General features: G+C 54.2%; 1 protein-coding gene across 1 annotated transcript; it reads right to left on the bottom strand.

Moving 5' to 3' along the window:
- Window positions 1-526: 526 nt before the first annotated feature.
- Window positions 527-21,494, bottom strand: DCHS1 (dachsous cadherin-related 1). Its single transcript, XM_040461334.1, has 20 exons — window positions 19,560-21,494; window positions 13,628-13,816; window positions 13,299-13,530; window positions 12,923-13,159; window positions 11,612-12,637; window positions 11,210-11,403; window positions 10,867-10,963; window positions 10,608-10,765; window positions 9,544-10,408; window positions 9,212-9,451; window positions 8,995-9,120; window positions 8,157-8,366; window positions 6,027-6,905; window positions 5,787-5,900; window positions 5,411-5,622; window positions 5,168-5,322; window positions 4,842-4,972; window positions 4,443-4,726; window positions 3,939-4,077; window positions 527-3,604 (listed from the first exon to the last, which is right to left on the bottom strand). The coding sequence occupies exons 1-20, from the start codon at window positions 21,348-21,350 to the stop codon at window positions 993-995; spliced, it is 9,891 nt and encodes a 3,296-aa protein (XP_040317268.1). The 5' UTR covers window positions 21,351-21,494; the 3' UTR covers window positions 527-992.
- Between the last annotated feature and the right edge of the window lie 472 nt (window positions 21,495-21,966).

The raw sequence follows: 21,966 nt of genomic DNA, 5'->3' as shown, positions 1-21,966 counted from the left end.
AAGAGAGGGGCTCTGGGGCACACAGACCCACAGACATGGGTTCCTGCTTAGCTATATGGTATCAGGAAAGCCACTCAACCTCCTGGAGCCTAGGCTTCATTTAGAATATGAAAGCTATTGTATTAAAAGTCCTCTGTCTCATAGGGTTGCAGTGAAAATTCACAGCGATAAAGCAGACACACTGCTCACCAGAGCCTGATGAGGAAAAGGTTCAACAAGCTTGAGCTCTTATTACATGTGGACCCTCAAGCCTAGAGTTGATCATCCCCAAGATCTCTCCCCATTCGCCAATACCTCTCTAGGTCACTGCTACATCTCCCTGGCCTCTGGCCCTTGTTAGAGGGAAAGGCCAAGTGCAGAGATGTGATAGTCAGCCTCAGGCTAGGCCCGGGCTCCCAGTGCCATCCCCACCCCAGATGCTCCTGCGTCCAATACCCCTCCGTGCCTCCTGAGGTGTCCACAATGTATAGGGTGCCTTGCAATCACCCCCCCATCCTGACAGCTCCCACAGAGTACAGCCGGACACTGGATACAAACTGCAGTTTATTAAGGCTCCAGAGTGAGAATTGGCACTTGGTTCTGGGCAGGGGCGGGGGTGTCAGTGGAACCCAAAGGAGCTGGGCCTGAACAGGTTGGAGGGACCTCCCCCCATCCTCCCTACCCCCCAATAAATAAAGTCTCAGCTCCACCTCAAGGTGCTGGCACAGGGCAGGAAGCCCTCACTGAGGAGAACCCAGGGCTGCTGCCTCCTTCATAATTCTCCCCACACTGGACCTGGCCCTGGGTCAGTGCCAAACAGGGCCTCTGTGGCACTGGTGCTCTGATGGGGCCAGGGTGAGATGTGGGACCTGCTGCCACTGGAGGAGTTTAGGATGGGGAGCTGGCCTCCCCCGTGGCCAATCATGGTCCGAGGCTGCCCAGGGCAGGCTCAGATGGGGCCTGCATTGGGGACACTGTGCGCATCCCAGGTCGGGGCCCAGCCTGGGCCACAGCTAGATGTGCAGCTCCGTGTCATCAGGTGGCTCCAGGCCAGACTCTTGGCTGAGTGCTGAGGCTGAGGGGCCCTGGGCCACCCCAAATGGTGAGACAACGGGTGAGCGAGCAGCCAGAGGAGACAGTGAGGGAGAGAAGCTGGGGGACATGGCAGCTGAGGATAGGGAACCTTCGTGGCTGATGGGGGAGCGGTGAGAAGCTGGTGGGAAGATGGCCCGGGTTGCAGCCGTGCTGGCTGGCTTAGGGGGCACAGACTTGGCTCCTGGGTGGGCCACAGCAGTGATGAGGGGTGGTGGGTCAATACGGGGAGCCGGGGGACATGGCCGAGCTTCATCCTTGAGCCGGGCAATCTCTGTGAAGACACTGGCCAGCGGCTGGAACTGAGGGCACCAGCTCAGCAGGTAGTCCCAGTTATAGCTGCCACGGAGCTCCTCCTCACCAGCCACAATGGCCGTCAGTGCACCTGCCACACATGGCTTGCCATCTGCTGGGAAGCCATAGTCCCCAGTGGGTGCAGGGCTCAGGCCACAGCCCCCCAGGAAGGCTGTGGCAGTGGCTGGTGGGCCCTCTTCTCGGTACAGAGTGGCTCCCGCACCTGGCAGCAGCAGCCCTGCCTTGCGGCCCTTATACCAGGTATCAGGGGCAGGTGGCTCACAGGATGTGTCACTCAGCCCGTCTGCATCCTGCTGGATGCCTGAGTCGGGGCCACGGGCAGCCAAGGAAGAAGCCACACTGGCCACACGTGGGAATTCATTGATCATGCGGATCTCGTCATCCTCTGCAGCCTCTGCTGAGCCTCTACCACTTGAGTGTGAAGGGTCCAGGGAGCCACCACGGGGGTAGGGTCCTCCAGCTCCTGGCCCACCATAGCTGGGGAGAGTCTGGTGATAGAGGTGCTCTGAGGGCGGTGGGCTGGGCGGCTCTCGGCCTAGCTTCTGCAGAGAGCCACTGGCCAGGGGCGCTGCCTGTGACATTGGACCGGGTGCTGCCTCAGCCTTGCGGCTACGGGCCCGCACCAGCCCTAGGACCAGTGCTGCTAGAGCAAGCACCACCACAACTCCCAGGGAGGCCGCCACAGCCCCCACCAACAGCAGGTTGAGGTCAGGTGCCAGGCCCAGGGCAGTATGGGTGATATCCACAGTCACAGGTACTGTGGCACTCCGGGAACCAGGCAGAGGCCCCCGTGCCACCACCTCCAGCCTCAGCTCCCGTGGTGCCTCACGTCGTGTCCGGCCTCCACTCCCAGAAGTGCCTGTCCCGCTGCCTGGTGCCCGACTGTCCACTCGAAGGTAGAGAGCACCTGTAGTCTGGTTGATACCAAAATAGGGGGAAGAGGTGGCAAGGGAATAGAGCACCAGGCCATCAGCACCTCCATCCTCATCTGTGGCCTGCACATGACCCAAGCTGTAGCCACGCCGGGCACCTTCTGGCACCTGGAAGTGGAAAGCTGGAGCCAGGAATACTGGGTCATACTCATCCTCCCCTGTCACCAGCACCGACACAGTGACCGAGGCTGAGAGATTCCCGGCGTCGGCAGCACCCACCAGCAGCTGGAAGCTTCCCGTATGCTCATAGTCGAAGGCCACTCGTGCCCTCAACTCTCCTGTTGAGCTGTTCAGTGCAAATGCTTCACGGCCCTCAGGCCCTGGCCCGGCCTCCAACAGGCTGTAGCGGAGCCTTCCGAAAGCCCCAGCATCCCCATCAATCGCATGCAGAGTGGTCACAAGAGTGCCTGGAGGCTGGTTCTCTGCCAGGCTGGTGCTGAGCAAGCTCAAAGGGAAGACTGGGCCATGGTCATTCACATCCTGGACTTCGATAGTCACTGGTGCCAGAGCGAAGTGTGTCCCAGCAGGGTCGGCAGCCTGCACTACAAGCTGATGTCGAGACTGGGTCTCACAGTCCAAGGGGTGGGTGAGTCGCAAGGCACCTGAACTCTCATCCAGCTCAAAGAGCCCAGAAGGGTCACCTGAGCTGAGCGTGAAACGCACGAGGCCATGAGGACCCGGGTCAGCGTCAGAGGCCTCCACATGCAGCAATTCAACTCCAATGGGTGTGTCCTCAGGAACTGCCATGCGGTAGGATGCTTGAGTGAAGACAGGTGGGTTGTCATTGACATCCAACACAGTGACAGTGACAGGAACAGCTGAACTGCGAGGTGGCTGGCCCCGGTCAGCTGCAGCCACAGTTAAGTTGTACTGGGTTAGGCTTTCAAAGTCCAGAGACTCAAGCAACACCAGGCAGCCCAGTGCCCGGGGACCTAGTCCACCACCTTCACCAGCCTCAGCCAGCCGGGGTTCCAGCTGGAAAACTCGGCCTCGGTTGCCACTGACGATGCTATAGTCCACGGTGGCATGGGCGCGGCTTCCATCGGCATCTGTAGCCTCCAAGGTGAGCAGGGTGGAACCAGGGGGCAGATCCTCAGTCACAGCCACACGGTAGTGTGGCAATGTGAAGCTAGGGGTGTGGTCATTCTGGTCCTGCAGCTGCACATGCACTGTGGCTCGTGCTGCCCGGCCTGGCATCCCATGATCTCGTGCTTCCAGCACCACGTCTACCACTCCTGGCCCCTCATGGCCCAAGGCCATTGTTCCCACTGTTGTGAACAAGGTCCCTGAGATGAGAAGGGAATGGAGAGAAATATGCATTCAGCAGAGACTGTAGGTGAGCAGAGAGGTGATCCTTTGGGGCCTAGGAAATGGCCTTGAAACTCAGACTCCAGGGAATAGCCTGCGCTGGGAGTTTATGAAATGGTTTCCAGGATTCAGGAAATGGCTTCTAGACATGCAGTCAAGACAGGGTTTAAAATAGAGACTAAGGAGGGGAAATTTTTCTCTCTGGGTCAGGGATCCAGGAGTTAAGAATTCAGGCAAGAAATTCTAGGAATGAAGTCAAAATATGGCCCATCACAGTCAAAGATAAGGGGTCAGATCCTGGGAAGGACGTACCATTGTTGGGGTCAACACTGAAGCCCTCAGCAGGGGAAGCCAGGTGGTAGGAAATGTGACCATTGGCACCTGAATCCTGGTCAGTGGCAGAGACGGAGAGAATGGCACTGCCTGGGGGTGTGTGTTCAAGCAGTGTCACCTGAGGGGTGAAGACAAGTGTTTATGGCCAAGCTTCCCAGCTGCCCTACTGTCCACTCAGCCTATGTTCTAGAGCCTGATCCCATGAGCCCTGCTGGGCATCCATGCCAGCTTGAAGCCCATACTCAGTACTCAAACTTCCCACCTTCCTCCATTTCTGGGCACAGGATGAAGTACCTAGACACATTTCCTAGGATGTGGAAGACTGGTTTGAGACGGGACCCTCCCATCCTCAGGGGTCCATCCTCAGGTCAGTTCCAAGATCCAGCCCTCCCTCCCCCCGCTCAGACACTTCTAGCTGTGTCACTTCCTTCCAACGTGAACAACACTGGGCCCAGGTGTGGGGACATCTGGGGACATCAATACCTGGTAGAGGCTCTGAGAGAAGGCAGGTGCATTGTCATTGACATCCTCCACAAACACTGTGAGGTTAGCATGGCCCTCATGAGGCCCGTCATGTGCCAGCAGTTGCAGGTGGTAGCGGTCACGTTGCTCAAAGTCCAGGGGGCCCGTGAGTGAGAGGCGGCCTCCATAGCGACCTATGCTGAAGGGATCCTGGGGTCCAGATGGGCTCAGCACATACCACAGCACGGGTCCTGAGTCCACATCATTCCCTGTTACCTGTGCAATCTCTGAGCCCAAGAGCGTATCTGTAATACATAGGACATGTGTGTCTGGCATGGTCCCAGACACCCCTGGAGCCCCAGGGTAGGGTACAGTGCCACCCTACCACCCTTTGTACCTCTCACTTTACCCAGCCCTCACCTTCTGACACTCGGAGCTCCCAGGGCTGGGGGATGGTGGGGCGATTATCATTGGTGTCGATGACCATCACCATCAGGGTAGCTGAGCCCACCAGGGCTGGGCTTCCTCGGTCTGTGGCCATCAGTACCAGTCTGGACACAGAGAACAAACAAGAGTGGGGCCTGGGGATAAGGGAGAACCTTGGGCAGGGCTAAGAGGACACCCGACAGGCTAGAGGTCTGGGGGACTCAGGATGTGGCCTAGGAGTTGAGGCGGGGGACAGGGCAGGGCTTGAAACTGGATGGACACAGGATGGGGTGTCAGGAGTCTACAGAACCAGCCTTTACCGTGTTTCAGCCCATATCTCACGGTCCAGGATGGCTGTGGTAGTAATAGTGCCCGTGGCTGGGTCTACATGGAACAATCCCCGTGCTGGCTGGGATGCGGCCAGACTATAAGAGATCTGTCCACTGGGGCCTTGGTCCAGGTCATCTGCCTCCACCTGGTGGGAGGAGGAGGCTGCTGGCACTGAGCTGGCCACAGACAAGTCCGGCCAGCCCTGCCCCCCATCTTCCCATCACACCCCACACCTGCAGCAAGGGTCCCTCCAAGGGCCTGGACTCAGGCAGGAAGGCCACATAGTGGGGCCGCAGGAAGCGGGGAGCATTGTCATTGGTGTCTTGCAGGGTTAGGGTCAGCACAGAAAAGGCAAAGGCTCCCCCGCTCTCTGCTTGCAGGACCAGTCGCAGTCGTGGGCTTGCCTCGAAGTCCAGCCCCTCTGCTGAGCGAACTGTGATGGCTCCTGTGGGGGCAGCAGAAAGCATCACAGATAGCTCTTGCTTGCCCTGGAGCCTGCCTCGCTGAGGCCCTTCCTCAAGGGTAGCCCCTCCACAACCAGAGCTTTCTCAGGCCCAGGAAGCTTCCCCAGGAGCCTGTTCCCTCAGAGCCCCTGCTCCTGCCCCTTACCTGTACTAGGCTGGATGGAGAAAGTCCCTCTCTCATTCCCACTGAGAATGCTGTAGGTGATTGGTCCATTTGAGCCCCCTGCATGGACAGCCTTGGGGGAGACAATGGGAGTCCCTGTGGAGATGATGGTATTGGTTGGACAGTGAGCACCAGACTAATGTCTCCACTAGGAGACATTTTTAGTAAGTAACCCCAGCTCATACAGGGATACAAAGCTGGGAGACATTATTGGGGACCCACCTGGGGGTGCATTCTCACGGAGCATGGCTTCACTACTAGCCCGAGGGAAGCGGGGTCCACGCTCAGACTCCCCCTGCAGCCCAACAATGACCACACCAGTGGCAGAGCGAGCTGGACGGCCAAGGTCGGTGGCCACGATGAAGAGGACACGATCCCGGGGACCCAGGGCTACAGGGGAGCGGGCCACACGTATTTCACCGGTGTAAGAGTCCACAGTGGTGCCAGGCGGTGGTGTGCCTGCCAGCCGGTATAGGATGGAGGCATTAGCACCAGCGTCACGGTCTTCAGCTCGCAGAGTGGCCAGAGGCAGGGTTGGGGTGCTGAGGCTGGGGCCTGGGCGGGGCAGACGCAGCCTTAGGGGACTGGTGGGGAAGGTGGGTGCGTGGTCATTGACATCACGGACTGTGATGGTGACAGGTACCGTGGTGCTCAGGGGCCCAGCTGCTGCACCATCCACTGCACTCACAGAAAAGGCATAGCTGGGACACTGTTCTCTGTCTAGAACTGTGGCTGTGCGCAATTCCCCAGAGCTGGGCTCCAGCAGAAAGGCTCCTGCTGCACCTGTACCCAGGTAGTAGGTCACACGGCCATTGGCCCCAGCATCAGGGTCATGAGCCTGTAGCTGCAGCAACAGGGTCCCTGCAGGTGCATCCTCAGGCACCTCCACAGAGTAGGCAGGCACAGGGAAGGCTGGAGCATGATCATTGGCATCCAGCACGGTCACTGTCACAAGTAGAGTGGCACTGAGAGCTGGCTGGCCTCCATCCCGGGCCTCTATCTGCAGCTGGAATGCTGGCTCCACCTCTCGGTCTAGTGGCCTCATGGTGCCAAATTCCCCAGAAGCTAGGTCTAGGATGAAGGCTCCTGATGGGTCCCCATCTGCAGAGAAGTACATGTGCATATAAACGTGTGAGTCCATGGGAATGGGGGTGATTTACAGGCAACAGCAAATAGGACAGAGTGGTGGGGAAAGAAACTGGGAGAAAGGCAGAGAAAAGAAACACAGAAGATAAAGGAAGATATGCTAAAGCAACCCTTCTCAGAGTGTGTTTGGAGACTCCTTCCAGGGAATATATAAGATCAAACTAGTTTCATATCAATACTAAGACATTATATGCCTTTTAAATTCTTAGTATTTCACAAGTGTACACTGGAATCCAAATACTACATGACATGTGATGACATCACTTGGATAGTTAATGGAATGTGTGCTTATGATTCTTACATCTTCTAGAGTATAGGCAAAAAGTTTAGAACATAAACATGTTTTCAGAGACTCAATTCGGTTTTTGCTGGCTTACCTTTAGTTACACCTGCTATAATCTTCGCAATCTCATTGCTGTCCAGCAAATTATTTGAACCTCTAATACTTCTTTGTACTTATGCAGAAATATGGCAAGCAGTACTTCACTGGCTTGTTTTACAGTAACATTTTAAAATTTTTCTCAAAAAATAAAAATAAAAAACAAAAAATGGGGTGCCTGGGTGGCTCAGTCAGGTAAGCATCTGATTCTTGATTTTGGCTCAGGTCATGATCTCACAGTGAGTTTGAGCCCTGCATCAGCCTCTGTGCTCACAGTGCAGAGTCTGCTTGGGATTCTGTCTCTCCTTCTCTCTCTGCCCCTCCCCTGTGCGTGTGCTCTCCCTCTCTCTCAAAATAAACTTTAAAAAAATGATAAAAAATGGTTCTTAGCTTTAATGTCTAGTATAATAAGTATTTATGTAATGTGTTTATTATAAATATGTATTTATGTATGTATTCGTATATATATGTATAATAATGTATCACATTACTATATCAATAAATATTGATATCACACAAACAAAAATGCTTAGAATTCTCAAAAACTAAGAATATTAAGAGTTACTGAAAGGAAAAATTTTGAGAACAAGTGCTCTACAGAGACAAGAAAAAAAAAAGAAACAGGAAAATGAAGACAGAGACACAAAGGGAGATAAAGAACTGAAGAGGCATAGAAAGAGACACTCAGAAACACATATATACATGAATGAAAAAGTAGGAGACAGAGAAAGGAAAGGAAACCCAGACACACTGTGGCTGACATAAGCCAACAAGGAGTAGAACTGGACAAGTGGGTGCTGGATGTGTGGGTGTGGGACAGTTCTCACCCAGGATGCGGTACTGCAGCTGCCCGTTGGCTCCCACATCTGGGTCAGAGGCCCGCAGCACAGTAAGGGTCTGGGGGTCCTGGCCCTCGGGCACCTCCAGGGAGAGGTGGGCACTCCCAAAGGTTGGGGCATGGTCATTTTCATCCTCCACGGCCACCCGCACTGTGACATGGGTCAAGAGTGGGGGCGAGCCCCTGTCTCGGGCATACACTGTGGGGAAGCAAAATCAATGAGATCTAGCCTGCTCCCATCCCATGGAGAAACCCATACCACACATCGTTCACACATGTTCACCAGGTGTATATATGAGCCAGAAAATGTCCATCTCTCCACACTCCGCAAGCACATGGGTGCCTACACATATACATGTACACATAAATATACAAGTCAGAAGATGTTTTTTTCCTTCTAATCTCCCAAACTTAGTGCATGCAAGATGTATCTTGGATGGGTAGTAGTGTGACAGAAAAGGCACTAAGTGAGATATCAAAAACGTGGGTTCAAGTCCCAGTTCTACCACTTCCAAGCTGTGTTAGCTTGCACAAGTCACCTAACCTCTCTGGTACAATCAATACGTTTCTCTGTTAAATGGCCACAGTATAATCTGAGGGAATCCTAAAGAGCACAGCTGTGACATTATGTATTTGAGACTTCGTGTGATGACAACGGGGACAGTCTAGTAGTCAGATCACCTAGCAATCTGCCCCAAGATGATCCAAAAATATAACAAGCTGTGCTGTAATAGGTGGAAGCTTCTAGAAGGTACTTTGGAGCATCTACCCATGTAACACTGGCTGTTTATAACACCTCAGGCTTTTGGGGTCCTGTCAGTGTGTACCTGTTAAGTTGATCTCCTCCTGTTCTTCCCGGTCCAGGGCCCGAAGAGTTGTGAGAACTCCAGTCTCTGGGTCCAGGGAGAAGCTTTCACCAGAGATGCCTCCGTAAGTCACTTGCCCATTGGCCCCTGAAGAAGGGCAGCAAGGAGGGGGGTCAGCGGGTAAATACACCTTTTCCTTCCAGATGTACCTTTCTCCACTCATCCCCTCAGGTCTTACCCAGGTCTGGGTCGGTCGCCCGCAGAGTGAGCAGAGAAGTGCCAGGCGGGCTGTTCTCACGCAAGAGGACGCTGTACTCTTGCTGTTGGAAAGCGGGTGCCTCGTCGTTGACGTCAGCAACACTGACAGTCAGGAGCTGCGTGGCTGAGCGCGGAGGGGAGCCGTGGTCGGAGGCCACCACCGTCAGTACGTGCTCAGCTCGCTGTTCGCGGTCCAGGGACCGCACCACCGACAGCGCTCCTAGGTGAGCGGGTAGGGCAGGTTGGAAGCAAACCTCAACATTCCCTCCAAATCAGCACCCTCCCTCGTCCCAATCTCTGCGTCCAACTCACCGGTGCTGGAATGTAGCCGGAAGTAGCCGTCCCCACCTGCTGCCAGGCGATAGGACACGCGTGCGGCCTCGCCCAGGTCCGGGTCTCGCGCTACCACGTGCAGCGCCGCGGGCCCGGGCGGCTGATCTTCGGGGATGCGCACACGTGAAGGGGAGGCGAACACCGGCGCGTTGTCATTCTCATCCGTGACAAAGACGCGCGCAGAAACGCGCGCTGCGCGGCGGCGGCTGGCGTTGGCGGGCCTGTCGGTGGCTTCCACGAGCAGCAGCAGGGCAGGTGTGGTCTCCCGGTCCAAGCCTCGCGGTGCGCTGAGCGCCCCGGTGCGCGCGTCCAAGCGCAGCGCAGGCACGGGCGGCTCCTGGCGCAGCAGACGGTAGCGAACATCGCTGTTAGGGCCCGGGCCGTCGGCGTCCGAGGCGCGGAAGGTGTACAGCGCCGCGCCAGGATCCGGGTTCTCTGGCAGCGCCAGCGCCAGCGGGTCGCGCGCAAAGGCTGGCGCGTGCTCGTTCTCGTCCTGCACGCGCACCTGCACGCGCAGCAGCCGCGCGCCCGCGCCTCCCGGGCCCTCAGCGCGCACAGTGAGAGCGCGCCACGCCGGGCCTGCCTCAAAGTCCAGGGGCCGGGCCAAGTACAAGCGCCCTGAGGCCGCGTCCAGCGCGAAGGTGCCCTCCGGGTCGGCGCCGCCCACCAGAGTGTAGGTGAGTGCGCCCACCCCCGCCAGCTCTGGCGACGCCACGGAACCCAACAGGGATCCGGGCTGCATCCCCTCCGCTGCTGTCACCGTCAGCACGACGGGCACCGGAGCCGCTGGGTCTGGCTCTGATGGATCCGGTGGGGGCTCAGCCGAGCGAACTGATGGAAGCACCTGTTGTGGACAGAGGAGGAAGGACAGAATCAAGGGGAGCCAAGTTAAAGGGGTCTGGGCTGGCCTGCTGGGTACCTGGTAGGGCAGTAGGAGTAGACTGACTAGAGGGCACAAGGACTCCATGAAAGCGTGGCTCTTGGAGGGAGCTCATAGTGGTGGCCAAGGAGAAGTAAACAGATTTAAGGAAGAGCAGCCTTACTTGCACCAGCAGCTGGAGGCTGGAGCTCCTAGGGGGGCTGCCTTGGTCGTGAGCGCTCAAAGTCAGCACATAGTGCGGCCGCTCTGCTCGGATCAGGGGTGCAGCAGTGAGCAGCTCCCCCAAGTGAGGGTGCAGAGAGAAGAGCTCTGAGCCAGGACCTGGGGACAGGTATACGAAGGGTGAGGGCATGAGTCCCAGAGCTGGGGAGGTCATGCCATCACCCACCAACTCCCTTCTCTCCACGTCTCCCCCATCATACCAGTTAGTGTGTACAGGATGGTGCCATTCTCCCCCTCGTCTGGATCTTTGGCCTGCAGAGTCGTCACCAGTGTTCCTGGAGGCACTCGATCTGGTACCTGTGGGGACACACAGTTCACCTACAGCTGTGTCCTTCCTTGTGTTCTTGAGTCAAGTTTCCCTCACCTGAGACATCTCAGAGTCAAGTTCCCCTCACCTGAATGCAGGCAGAGCCCCTTTTCTGCTCTCACACCTGTTCCAAGAGCCAGTCTCTCTGATCTACACCTACAGCTCTGTGGGGAGATGACCCTCCACCCCATTGCCTCTCACACTTCTTCAGGGCAGGGTCCTGCCACTTCACATACCTGTATAGGGAGGCCGCCGCCAGCAGCCCCTGAAGCCTGCAGGAAGGTAGGGCTGTTGTCGTTGAGGTCGAGCACTGCGATGTGCACGGTGCCTGTGGTACTACGGGGTGGGTTCCCCCCATCCTGCACCTGCACCAGGAGCTGGTAGCTGCTCTGCCGCTCTCGGTCCAGGGTTTGGAGTGTGGTCATTTCTCCTGGGAGTGCAGGATAAGGGTCATGTATGGGCACAGCCTGAGGCCTGCAGCTGAGAAGCTGGGGTTTAGGGAGTATGGGAGGGAATGCCAGGGTGAAAGTCCAGGCTGAGTCCTGGTCCTCTTGGCAGGGGTCTGGGAATTCTGTCTGGGTATTCACCAGTCTGAGGATGAGGCTATGAGATCTCAGAATTTGGGCCCCAGTGCTCACCAGTCTGGGGGTGGATGCGGAAGGCCTTGCTGTCTTCTGACAGCTGTCGCAGGCTGTAGGTCAGACGTCCGTTGGGTCCTGAGTCTCGGTCAGTGGCAAAGACCCGGCCCACGCTGGTCCCTGGGGGCTGGTTCTCAGCCACAGCCAGGAAGGTGGGCTCCTCAGACAAGCGGGGACTGTGGTCATTCTGGTTGAGGATGCTGACCCTCACGGTGGCTGTGCCTGTCTGCTGCCCCAACTCAGCTTTGGACCCAGACACTGCCATTACCTTCAGTGTGTACAACTCCTGGGCCTCACGGTCCAGTGCTGCTCGCACCCATAGCCAACCACTCTGTGGTTCCAGGCCAAAGGGGCTGCTTGGCCCATCTGCTGCAAGGTGATAAGTGATGGGGCCCCCATCTGGTGCTTGAGCTTGCACTTGCAGGACCTGAGTTCCAGGGGTGGTGCCTGAGGGCAGGTCCACACGGTAGATGGGGCTGTCAAAATGAGGAGCCAGCCCACGGGTCGCCGAGTCTTGTACCACTACCCGTAGTCGGAAGTGGCTGGTGCGGGGTGGGGAGCCTCCATCCCGGGCCTCCAGCTCCAGCTCATGCGCTGGCCCCCCTGGAGGCCCCAGAGGTCTCATAAGCCGTACATGGCCTGTCGTGGGGTCCACAGTGAAGGCCCCACCACCCCCAGCTAGCAGGGTAAAGGTGACTCGACCGTTAACACCTGCATCAGGGTCCAGAGCCCGAAGTGTATAGATGGGGGTCCCTGGGGCAGTGCTTGGTGGCAGCAACACTGTGTCTTCAGGTGCAGGGAAGGCAGGGGAGTTGTCATTCACATCATCCAGCAGCACACGCACCCGAGCCATTGAAAAAGCTGGGGGCACTCCACTGCCTGCCCGCACCTCCAGCTCCAGCACCGGTCCCAGCAGCTCCCGGTCCAGAGGGCGAAGTGTTTGTAACAGCCCCGAGGCCCCATCTAAAGAGAAGAGTCCTCGGGGATCCCCACCTGATAAGGCAAGGGTCACAGACCCCAAGCGACCTGAGGAGAGGAGAGAGGAGTCAGGAAAGAGATGGGATGCATCTAACGAGTTGGGGCCCAGACTCTGATCCCAAGGAGGGAGAAGCACTGTCCACACCTGTGTCTTTCAAACTACTGGGACATTCATGTGCCTGGGGATGAAGCAGAGGGCCTGCACTGTGTCCAGGGAGGTGCTGGGGTTGTAACCTGCATGTTATCTGTGCTGTGATACTCTAGGGTACTTTGAGATGGGTTATGGTGGTGTGTCTGGGTACAGCACCAAATGGGTATAATGATAAATGATACCTGGTGGGTTGCGTGCCTGGACTACACCAACACTGGTGCCTGGCGCCACATCCTCTGGCACGGAAAAGACATACTGTAGTTGCTCAAATACAGGTGGTACAGGGGTTCCAGGCACAATGCTGATGTTGACTCGGGCACTGGGCTCTGCCTGCAGGCCACCTCCATCCTGGGCCCCAATCTCCAGCTGCACCACAGCGTTGGCCCGTCTGGCCAAGGGCCAGGCTACTGTCAACAGCCCTGGGAGAAGGGATAGAAGCACTGACGTATAAGGAAACAGAATAGAAGTAAAAAGGTTATGGGAGAGGGGGCAATACTTCATGTAAGCAGGTGGGGAGAGGGGTCCGGGGGCAAGGCCTGGGAATGGGAGGATCCTCACCTGAGTGCTCGTCCAAGGCAAAGAGTGGGGGATTATTGCCAGCCAGGATGTAGTAGGAGAGTCGCCCATGGGGCCCCTGATCAGGGTCATGGGCACGCACCCTCAGCACAGCTGTGCCTGGTGTACTCTGGGCACTCAGACTGGCAGCATACTCCCGTGGATAAAACTGAGGTGGGTTGTCATTCTCGTCTGACACAAACACCTTCACGTATACCATGGACTTGAGGCCTCCCTAGGGAGACATGCAGCCATAAGTCAGGTGGACCTTGTCTGGCTCTGGTGAATGCCCTATTCCAACACCCAGACTGCCCCATGGTCTGCCCACTCACCCCATCCACAGCTGTCACTGTGAAGTCGAAGCTCGAGGGCCCCTGGTCTCGGTCTAGGATCCGGGTCGTGCACACATCACCACTCTGGGCATCAATGCGGAATGGGGGAGACCCTGAGGCCCCAAGTCCAGCACCCAAGGAATAGGAGAGGAGGCCAAATGGGCCACTGTCTGCATCTGTGGCTGTCACCTGGGGAGAGGCTGGGGTGAGTGATGTCCATCTTGTTGACCAGAAGAGCCAGAGTTAAGTGGCAATTAGAAGAAGCAGGCCCTGGGCCAGCTGGGAGCCAGGGTCTTTGGATGGTGGACACATACAGGGGACTAATAGGACATGGGCCAAAACCCAACTAAATCTCAAACCTCACCACCTGGTTTAGTTTCCTGTGAGCCTCTGATCACAACATTTTTGTCAGCTGGTCAATACATAGCCTTGTTTTATGCATGTTTCTGTTTAAAGACACCTATGTAATATATATTGTTGATTCATTAACACTGAATTCATGGCCAATGGCACTATAAATCATATCTGAATGAAGCTTATCTAACATACTAATTTTCTTCATAAGGCACATCACAGCCCTCCTGTGCTTAGGAACACCAGACAGCACTTCAGCACTACACTTGGGGGCCATTTTAAACAGCAAAATCACCAAACAAAGAGGACAAAAATGCAAAAAATGTGGCACCAAATAGACCACAAAAAGGACCCTTGTTTACAGTATGAGCTGAAATATGAAGGCAGAGCATTGCTTGGAATGTGCACATCAGGCCACTTGAATTTTTCATCATTCTGCACATGTCCAGAAATGTCTGCAAAAGCTCCATAAGTATTGTTTTGGGGGTTAGAAATAAATTTTAGAGAGTCTGCAAATTCACAAATGCAGAATCTGCAAATGATGAGGTCAAACTGCACTGACAAAGGAGAGTGCTTGGGCTATGACTGCAAATTCCAGGTGGGTCACAGGGAGTTAATAACCATCACCAAGTCTCATAATCACTCTGAGCAGAGAACTAACTGACTGATGCACCTACTGGGACTGATGTTCTAGCCCTGCATTTTCTGGAGTTTGGCCATTCCAGAGCAGGGTTTGATTGATACTGGAATCTAATCGCTGGAGGGATCGGGGTCTGCTCTGTGGATTTATGGATGTGGCTCACACACCTGTGGCATCCACTGCCTCTCAAGCCAACCTTGTTGGAAGTGAGAGAGGGAGAATTGCAAGTCCATGGGGCATCAAGGGCATTATGTCCAGGAGGCTCCACAAAACCAAGAAGTAGGGGAAGGCTTTCCTGGTTAATTCTTGGGCATCTCCTAGACTGGCTCAGGAAAAGGTAAACTATTGGACACCAATGTCAGGAGCCTCTGAACATTTCAGAAGCAGAGCAGCAGGAGACACCATTCCAAAAGCTTCTGAGCCTAGGACAGGGCCAGGCACACAGTAGGTACTCTATATATATTTGTTGAATGAGCGAACAGATATTCTGATTGCCCTTACAACAAAAACCTCCTTCAAACTAAGTTTTATACATTGGGTGCACATTAGACCCCCAACAGTGTGTTAGCTGGTGTTGACTGCTGTAGCCTGTGACAAAGTATTCTCTGTGTGTACAAGGGTCTTAGGGTCACGGTATGCTGTAAGAGGAAGCTGGAGAGTTCCCTTTTCGTAGCCAGAAAATGCTCCTCAGAAAGGAGGCTAGCCAAGGACTTCTGATTGTTGCCCAGGCCCTTGACAGAAGTGATTTGTGGCACTGTTTACCCTCCGGAGAGACCCTGCCATGGCTGAACCCTGGAAAACAGCTCCTGCTCTAACTCTTTACTGTGGCTGTGGGCCCAGATATCCCAGGAGACAAACATCCCCCTGCATCAATCCAGGCGGGCTGCAGCACAGCTGCTGCATCATCTCCAGAAGCTGTTAAAGACCTTTGCCCTCTGACTCCCTGCAGGAAGAAAGCAATAAATAGTGGTCAGGGGAAGTTGTCAGGAAGTGACCCCAAAAGGCATACAGGCCACTGACTGGAAATGACCAAGGCAGAAGTGAATTTCCCAGCCTGTGCAGCTCCAGCTCAGAGGCTCCACTGCAAATGCAGTTTCTCTTCTCAGCAGGCGCTCAGCCCTGCGTCCCAGCCCAACCTTGGTCAGTCCCCTCTCCCACTTAGCTCTCCTTTAATCCCCACCCGCCCTTAGCTCTCATCAAATGCACTACTTCAAGGAGGAAGTAAACACCCTTATCTGTGAATTTTCTGAAGTTCCTACCAGACCACAAACTTACTGCATCCACCCCACCCTGACCTCCCTCCCAGGTGTCTCCCACTTCTCCTTCTGCTGCCTCCCCCTCCACAGACTCCTCCGCCTCCCCTTTCCCTGACTGTTCTCACACATTTGCTCCCTGGGATCTCTCCCTGGCCTTCTCACTCGACATGCTCCCTCAGGACCTTCTCTTCCATTTCTATGGCTTTGACCATCATCTGCACTTTGACCTGGACCACTCTTCTGAGCTCCAAACCTGCACATCGATGCCTGCTCAATATCTCCACTTGGACGTCCCAAGTGGCACCTTAAATCCAATGTGTCTAAAACTAAACTCATGATCATTCCAACCCCTCTCTAATGACTCTTCCATCCAGGCAGTTGCTCAAGCCAGAAATCTGTTCTTCCCTTTTTCTCTCCCAGTATATCAATCAACTAGGGACTAAGTAAATCCTCATTATCTCTCCTATTTGTCTAATCCTCTCCATCACCATTATCACTGTCCTGATTTAAGCCTGAGCTATCTCTCCCTGGACTATTGTGATTCCCTTCTCATAGGTGCCTGAGCCTCCAATCCATCTTCTACACCAGGACTTCTCATCCTTGGCACAACTGGCATTTTGGATCAGATAATCCTTTGTTGTGTGCTGTCCTGTGCATTACAGGATGTTTGACAGCATCCCTGGCTTCTGTGCGCTAGATGTCAGTAGCATCACACCATTTGTGACATTCATGTGTCAGAATGAAATGTCTGTAGACATAGCCTGATGTCCCCTCCAGAGGGCAAAATCATGCCCAGTTGTGAACCGCTGTTCTATACTGACTACCAAAAGCATCTTTTGAGAAAGCAAATATGATCATATTACCCTTCCACTTGAAAATCTTTAATGTTCTCCAAAGAAAAGTGCTCAAACCCTTTGGCTTGGCTTGACTCCTCACTGTCTTGCCTACCTGCACAGTCTCCCTCCCAGTCTCCCATCCCAAACCTTAACCTCCAGAGACACTGAGCCACTTGTAGGCCCCTGAACAAGTCAGGCTCTCCCACTGCTCTGTGCATGTGTGTCACTTGTGCCTGGACCACTGCCCTACACTCCCCACTGTCTGGTCTCCTCACCAACTGCTGCTCATCCTGTAAGTCTCAGCTTGAGGCTCACCTCTTTTGGGATGCATTCATACTGCCTGTCTACCTCACATAAGACCCCATCATGGAGGTTTTCTTATTGCAGTACAACTACTTCTTTGCACATGAATCTCCACTCTAGACTATAAACTCCATGAAGCAGGGGGCGGGGCGAATGACTCATTCATGACTGTATTCTGTGTCCCTAATGCAATGACTTGCACATGGTAGATATTTGATAAATGTATATTGAGTGAATTGAATATTAAGACTTCTTGTCTTAATATTCAGATATGAACAGGTATGAACACTCGGTGATCATTTTTAACTCCCACCTCCCTATAGTTATGAATAGTAAAAACTCCAGGAAACCCCTTGGAGAGTTACCCTCTAGCTTCAGGCACTAATGAGGAGGAAAAAGTTTGGAAGTCATCACCCATTGGTCCGAGGCCAAGAGGGAGAGTAAACACATGGGAGAGTGGGTGGGAGCTGGATAGCAGCAGGCAGGCAAATACCCAGAGTCTGGCCAGAGGCAAGGCATCAGCTGGATCTAGGCACTGGCCTGAAGTCTAGGCCCTGAGAAGATGCGCAAGGGTCTGGTGGACTTCTGAGATGTAAAGACTTCAAGCACTAGTCTCCTAAGAGGTCTTGCTACCTCCTGTTTCCTCTCTTGCATACTCCATATTCCATGATGCAGCCAAAGCAATCGTTTCAAAAGGCGTACCAGATTTGCTTACAGCCCCTCTTTGGCCCCCTGTGATTTTTAAAACAAAGTCAAAGCTTGCAATCTGGTCCCTGTCTACTATTTTGTCTCATCTCTCTGCAACTCTTATCAGCATAGTTGGGGCCAACCTGAACAATGCAGTCACCTGAACACGTCACAGTGTTCTGCGGCTCTCTCTGTAGGCCTGGAATCCACAGCCACATACTCTGTATGATCCATTCGGCCAAGTCTCACTGGTTCTTCAAAAGCCCCTTCCTCTGGGCTTCCACAGCACCTCATATGCCATCTGACACAGCACTAGTTACTAGTGTGTCTCCCTATCTAGACTGGGACCTGCCTGGGAACAAGACCGTGCTCTTTCTTTCTTCCTTAGGACCAGCACAGTGCCAAGCTTATAGCGGGTTAATTCTTGAATATGTCACCTACACACTGATCTAATCCATCCTTCACCCTTAAAGCAAGTTAGTTCCCTAAAAACACAATCTGTAGGAAGGAAGGAGGGAGGGAGGGATGAAGAGGATTTTTAGGGTGGTGAAACTACTCTGCATTAATACTATAATGCATGTTGTTATATATGTCCATTATATACACATATACATTATACATTTGTCCAAACAAATACAGTGTACAACACCAGGAGTGAACCCTAATGTAAACCATTTTTGGGGATTTGGGGTGATAATGTGTCAATGTACGTTCATCAGTTGTAACAAATGAACCACTCTGGTCGGGGAGGGTATATGAATGGGGACAGAGAGTATATTTGAAATCTTTGCTCTCAACTCAATTTTGCTGTGGATCTAAAATTGCTCCCAAAAAGTAGTCTTTAAAAAACAAAAACAATGGGGCCTGCGTGGCTCAGTCAGTTAAGTATTGACTCTTGGTTTCAGCTCAGGTCATGATCTCATGGTACATGGATTCAAACCCCCTGTCGGGCTCTGCACTGATAGTGTGGAATCCCTGTTTGGGATTCTCTCTCTCTCTCTCCCTCGCCCTCTCTCTCTCTCTCTCTCTCTCTCTCTTCTCCTTCCCTGATCTCTCTCTCTCTCTCTCTCTCTCTCTCTCAAAACAAATAAAAAAATATTAAAAAAAAAAAAACAATATGATCACACCCTCTTCTGGCTCAAAGAAGTTCAGTGACCTCCTTTGCCTTCCAAGTAAAGTCCTAATCTTACCTCACGGCTTGGTGTCCAAGGACTTCTGCAATCTGGCCTTGGCCTGCCTCTTTAGTTTCATGCCCCCTCTGTCTCCTCCAGGCCTGACTCACAAGCACTCTATGGCTTCCAGAATCTGTCCAGGGCTCTCACCTCCTCCTCTGAGAGGCCTTCCTGCTCTGGATATTGGGATCTCATTAATACTTCTTGTTATCTTGTGACTGAGCCCAAATGTCTCATCAAGGCTCAGCTCCAGGGAGAGGGATGGGGATTTCTTCCAGCAGAGCACAGCACTGGACAAGGGCTCCATAAATACTGGCATCCCCTTAGGGGAACAGGAACCACATGGGTGTACAGAATCTCCATCTCTGCCTTTCAGAACAGCTTTGAGATTTGATAGAGTTTCTCTCACCTCTTGACACCACAGGACACTTTTTCTCTTGATCCAATCTTAATTCTCTCAACTGCCTCACCTGGCCCAGCTCTCAAACCCTGCTTTCTCATCTTGTCGTTAGCCCTCACACTCTGCACAGACTTTGGAGCTCACAGGATAGGACCAAACCCTCTGACATAAGTCACCATAAACAGATGCACCTGCAAGGCTTGGTTTCTATTCTGAGGTCCCCTGTGACCCTTTCATCCATTCCTGCCCACAGCAACATCCCGCTGTGTGCGGGACTTACCCACCTGCAGGAAACAGGTTCCAGGCTGGGTGCCCTCAGGCAGTGAGGCATTGTAGAAAGTCCTCTGGAACTGGGGCTCGTTATCATTCACATCTTGCAGGGCCACACTGACTGTGGCGGAGGAGGCGAGAGGAGGCAAGCCCCCATCTGTGGCCACCACAATCAGCTGTGGCTGAGGTTCCAATTCATAGTCCAGCGAGGCAGCCGTGGTAATAATGCCTGATGTGGGGTCGATGGAGAACCAGCGGGTGTGAGCTCCAGGGGCCAGGCTATAGGTGACCTGACCATTAGTGCCCTGATCAGGATCCCGGGCTGTCACACGCACCACAAAGCTGCCAGGCAGTGCAACTTCAGGAAGGGGCTCAGGTCGGTAGAGCTGACGGTCAAAGGTAGGCGCATTATCATTGACATCAGTGACATGCAGCACAAAGGTAGCCTCGGCCCGCAGTGGGGGTGAGCCTGAGTCTGTGGCAGTAACCCGCAAGTTATAGGCATCCCTCTCCTCCCGATCCAGCTGCCTAGCTACGCACACCAGGTAGATGACACTGTCCTGAGTGCTTAGGGCAAAATGGCCCTCTCCACCCTCCAGGGAAACATTGACATGAGCAAAGTCACCATCATCTGGGTCTGACACAGAGATGCGAGCAACGAGCTGGCCAGGTGGGGCAGCCTCAGACACTCGTGGGGAGCCATCTGCACTCAGGAAGATGACAGTCATGGAGGGCTGATTGTCATTGGCATCTCGCACGTGCACAGTCACAAAGGCTGAGCCCAGCTCAGGGTGAGCCCCGCCATCCCGCGCCTGCACCACCAGTTCATGGACCCGCCGTTGCTCAAAGTCCAGTGGCCGCTCCAGCCGCAGCAGTCCTGTGTGTGCGTCAATGGAGAAGGGTCCATCACCCTCGCTCTGCCTCCGGTTGATCTCATAAGTCACAGCCCCATTGGCACCAGCATCGGCATCAGATGCATACACCTGCAAGACAGGACTGCCAGGGGCTAGGCTCTCAGACACCACAGCGTGATAGCGGCTCTGATTGAAAGCTGGGGCATGGTCATTGATGTCCAGCAGTGTCACATCCAGCAGGGCCTGGGCCCTCCTCGGGGGTGAACCGCCATCATAGGCCTCCAGTTGCAGCATATAGTGTGAGCGGTTCTCTCGGTCCAGCTCCCCAGTAACTACCAGTTCTGGCACTGGGGCCCCATCTGGACCAGGACGTGTCTCCAGCTGGAAGGTCTCTCCAGCCCCATCACCAGATAGTGCATAGCCCTGGGTTCCTAGGCGGCCAGCATCCGCATCACGAGCAGGCTCCAGCGGGTAGCGGGTGCCAAGAGCTGTATGCTCAGGTATCTGCAGGGCAGCCCGAGCCTGCGGGAAGGCTGGAGCATGGTCATTGATGTCAGCCACTCGCACAGTAACTTCTACAGTGGCACCATCAGGAGTCACTGCGGTGAATCGGTAGCGATCTCGCCGCTCACGATCCAAGACACGGGCTGTACGGACCACTCCACTGTGTTCATCGATGGCCAGGTCTGTGCCCACCCCACTGCCCTCTTGGGCGGAGATGAAGTACATGGGAGGTGCTGCTGTGCCTGGTGGAAGCCCTGCACTGATGTCCCCAATCAATGTGCCTGCCGGTTGCTCCTCATCAATCTGTAGGTCCAAGCTCCCGGCCTGACCCCAGGCGCCTGACACTCTGGCTCCCAGCAGCAGCAGCAGCAGCAGTGGTAGCAGGGGGAGGTGCCTGGAGCTCTGCATGCCAGTGCAGGAAGGCGCAATGCCCGGCTCCTTCTGCATGACAGGGGCGATCCAGTTGTGACTTGGGCTCCAGCTCTGGGCCAGGCTCTGGGCCCAACTTGATCTCAGGTTTTGGATCAGGTCCAGCTTGGGCCCTGGCTCCAGCTCAGGCTCCCTGACCTGGGAGAAAAGCAGAAGGAAAAAAGTCATGATTGGGGAGGTGGGGAACGAAATCAATGGTCCGGGGAGACTGGGACCTAAGCCACAGCAAGACTGAGGCATGTTCAGCCCTGCTGTAGGGCATTTGTGCCGTTGCACACCCATCTTGAGTCCAAGAAGTGCCTGTTTCAGAACTCCTCAGGACCCGTTCCAGTCTTTCCCTGGCAGCTTGCCATCCCACCCTAACCCTCCTCCCCCAGCAGACTGTTTTGTTCCTATTGTCCAGGTCTCAATGCCCTTGGACTCCCTTTCTTTCATCTCTGAACTTAAAAATATGGCCAATCCTTTCTTATTTTTCTTCTCATTCAGGACTAATACCTCAATAACCATGTGTTTTTGGTAACCTCACCTTCAATCATCACCTTTTGGAGACTTCTGTCAGCATTTAAGTATGTTGAAGACTTTCCTATTTTATTTTATTTTATTTTATTTTATTTTATTTTATTTTATTTTATTT

This window comes from Herpailurus yagouaroundi, unplaced genomic scaffold (assembly GCF_014898765.1).
Source record: "Herpailurus yagouaroundi ecotype Mexico unplaced genomic scaffold, PumYag 255, whole genome shotgun sequence".
NCBI classification, from domain to species: Eukaryota; Metazoa; Chordata; class Mammalia; order Carnivora; family Felidae; genus Herpailurus; species Herpailurus yagouaroundi.
This window is presented reverse-complemented; position numbering and strand designations above follow the sequence as displayed.

Coding starts and splice junctions, on each gene's coding strand:
- DCHS1 (XM_040461334.1), bottom strand. CDS start 21,350: ATGCAGAAGGAGCCGGGCATTGCGCCTTCCTGCACTGGCATGCAGAGC. Junction 10,409..10,607: donor GCCTCCAGCTGCTGGTGCAA/GTAAGGCTGCTC, acceptor TGTCCACAACAG/GTGCTTCCATCAGTTCGCTC. Junction 8,367..8,994: donor GGAGGAGATCAACTTAACAG/GTACACACTGAC, acceptor GCTTCCCCACAG/TGTATGCCCGAGACAGGGGC.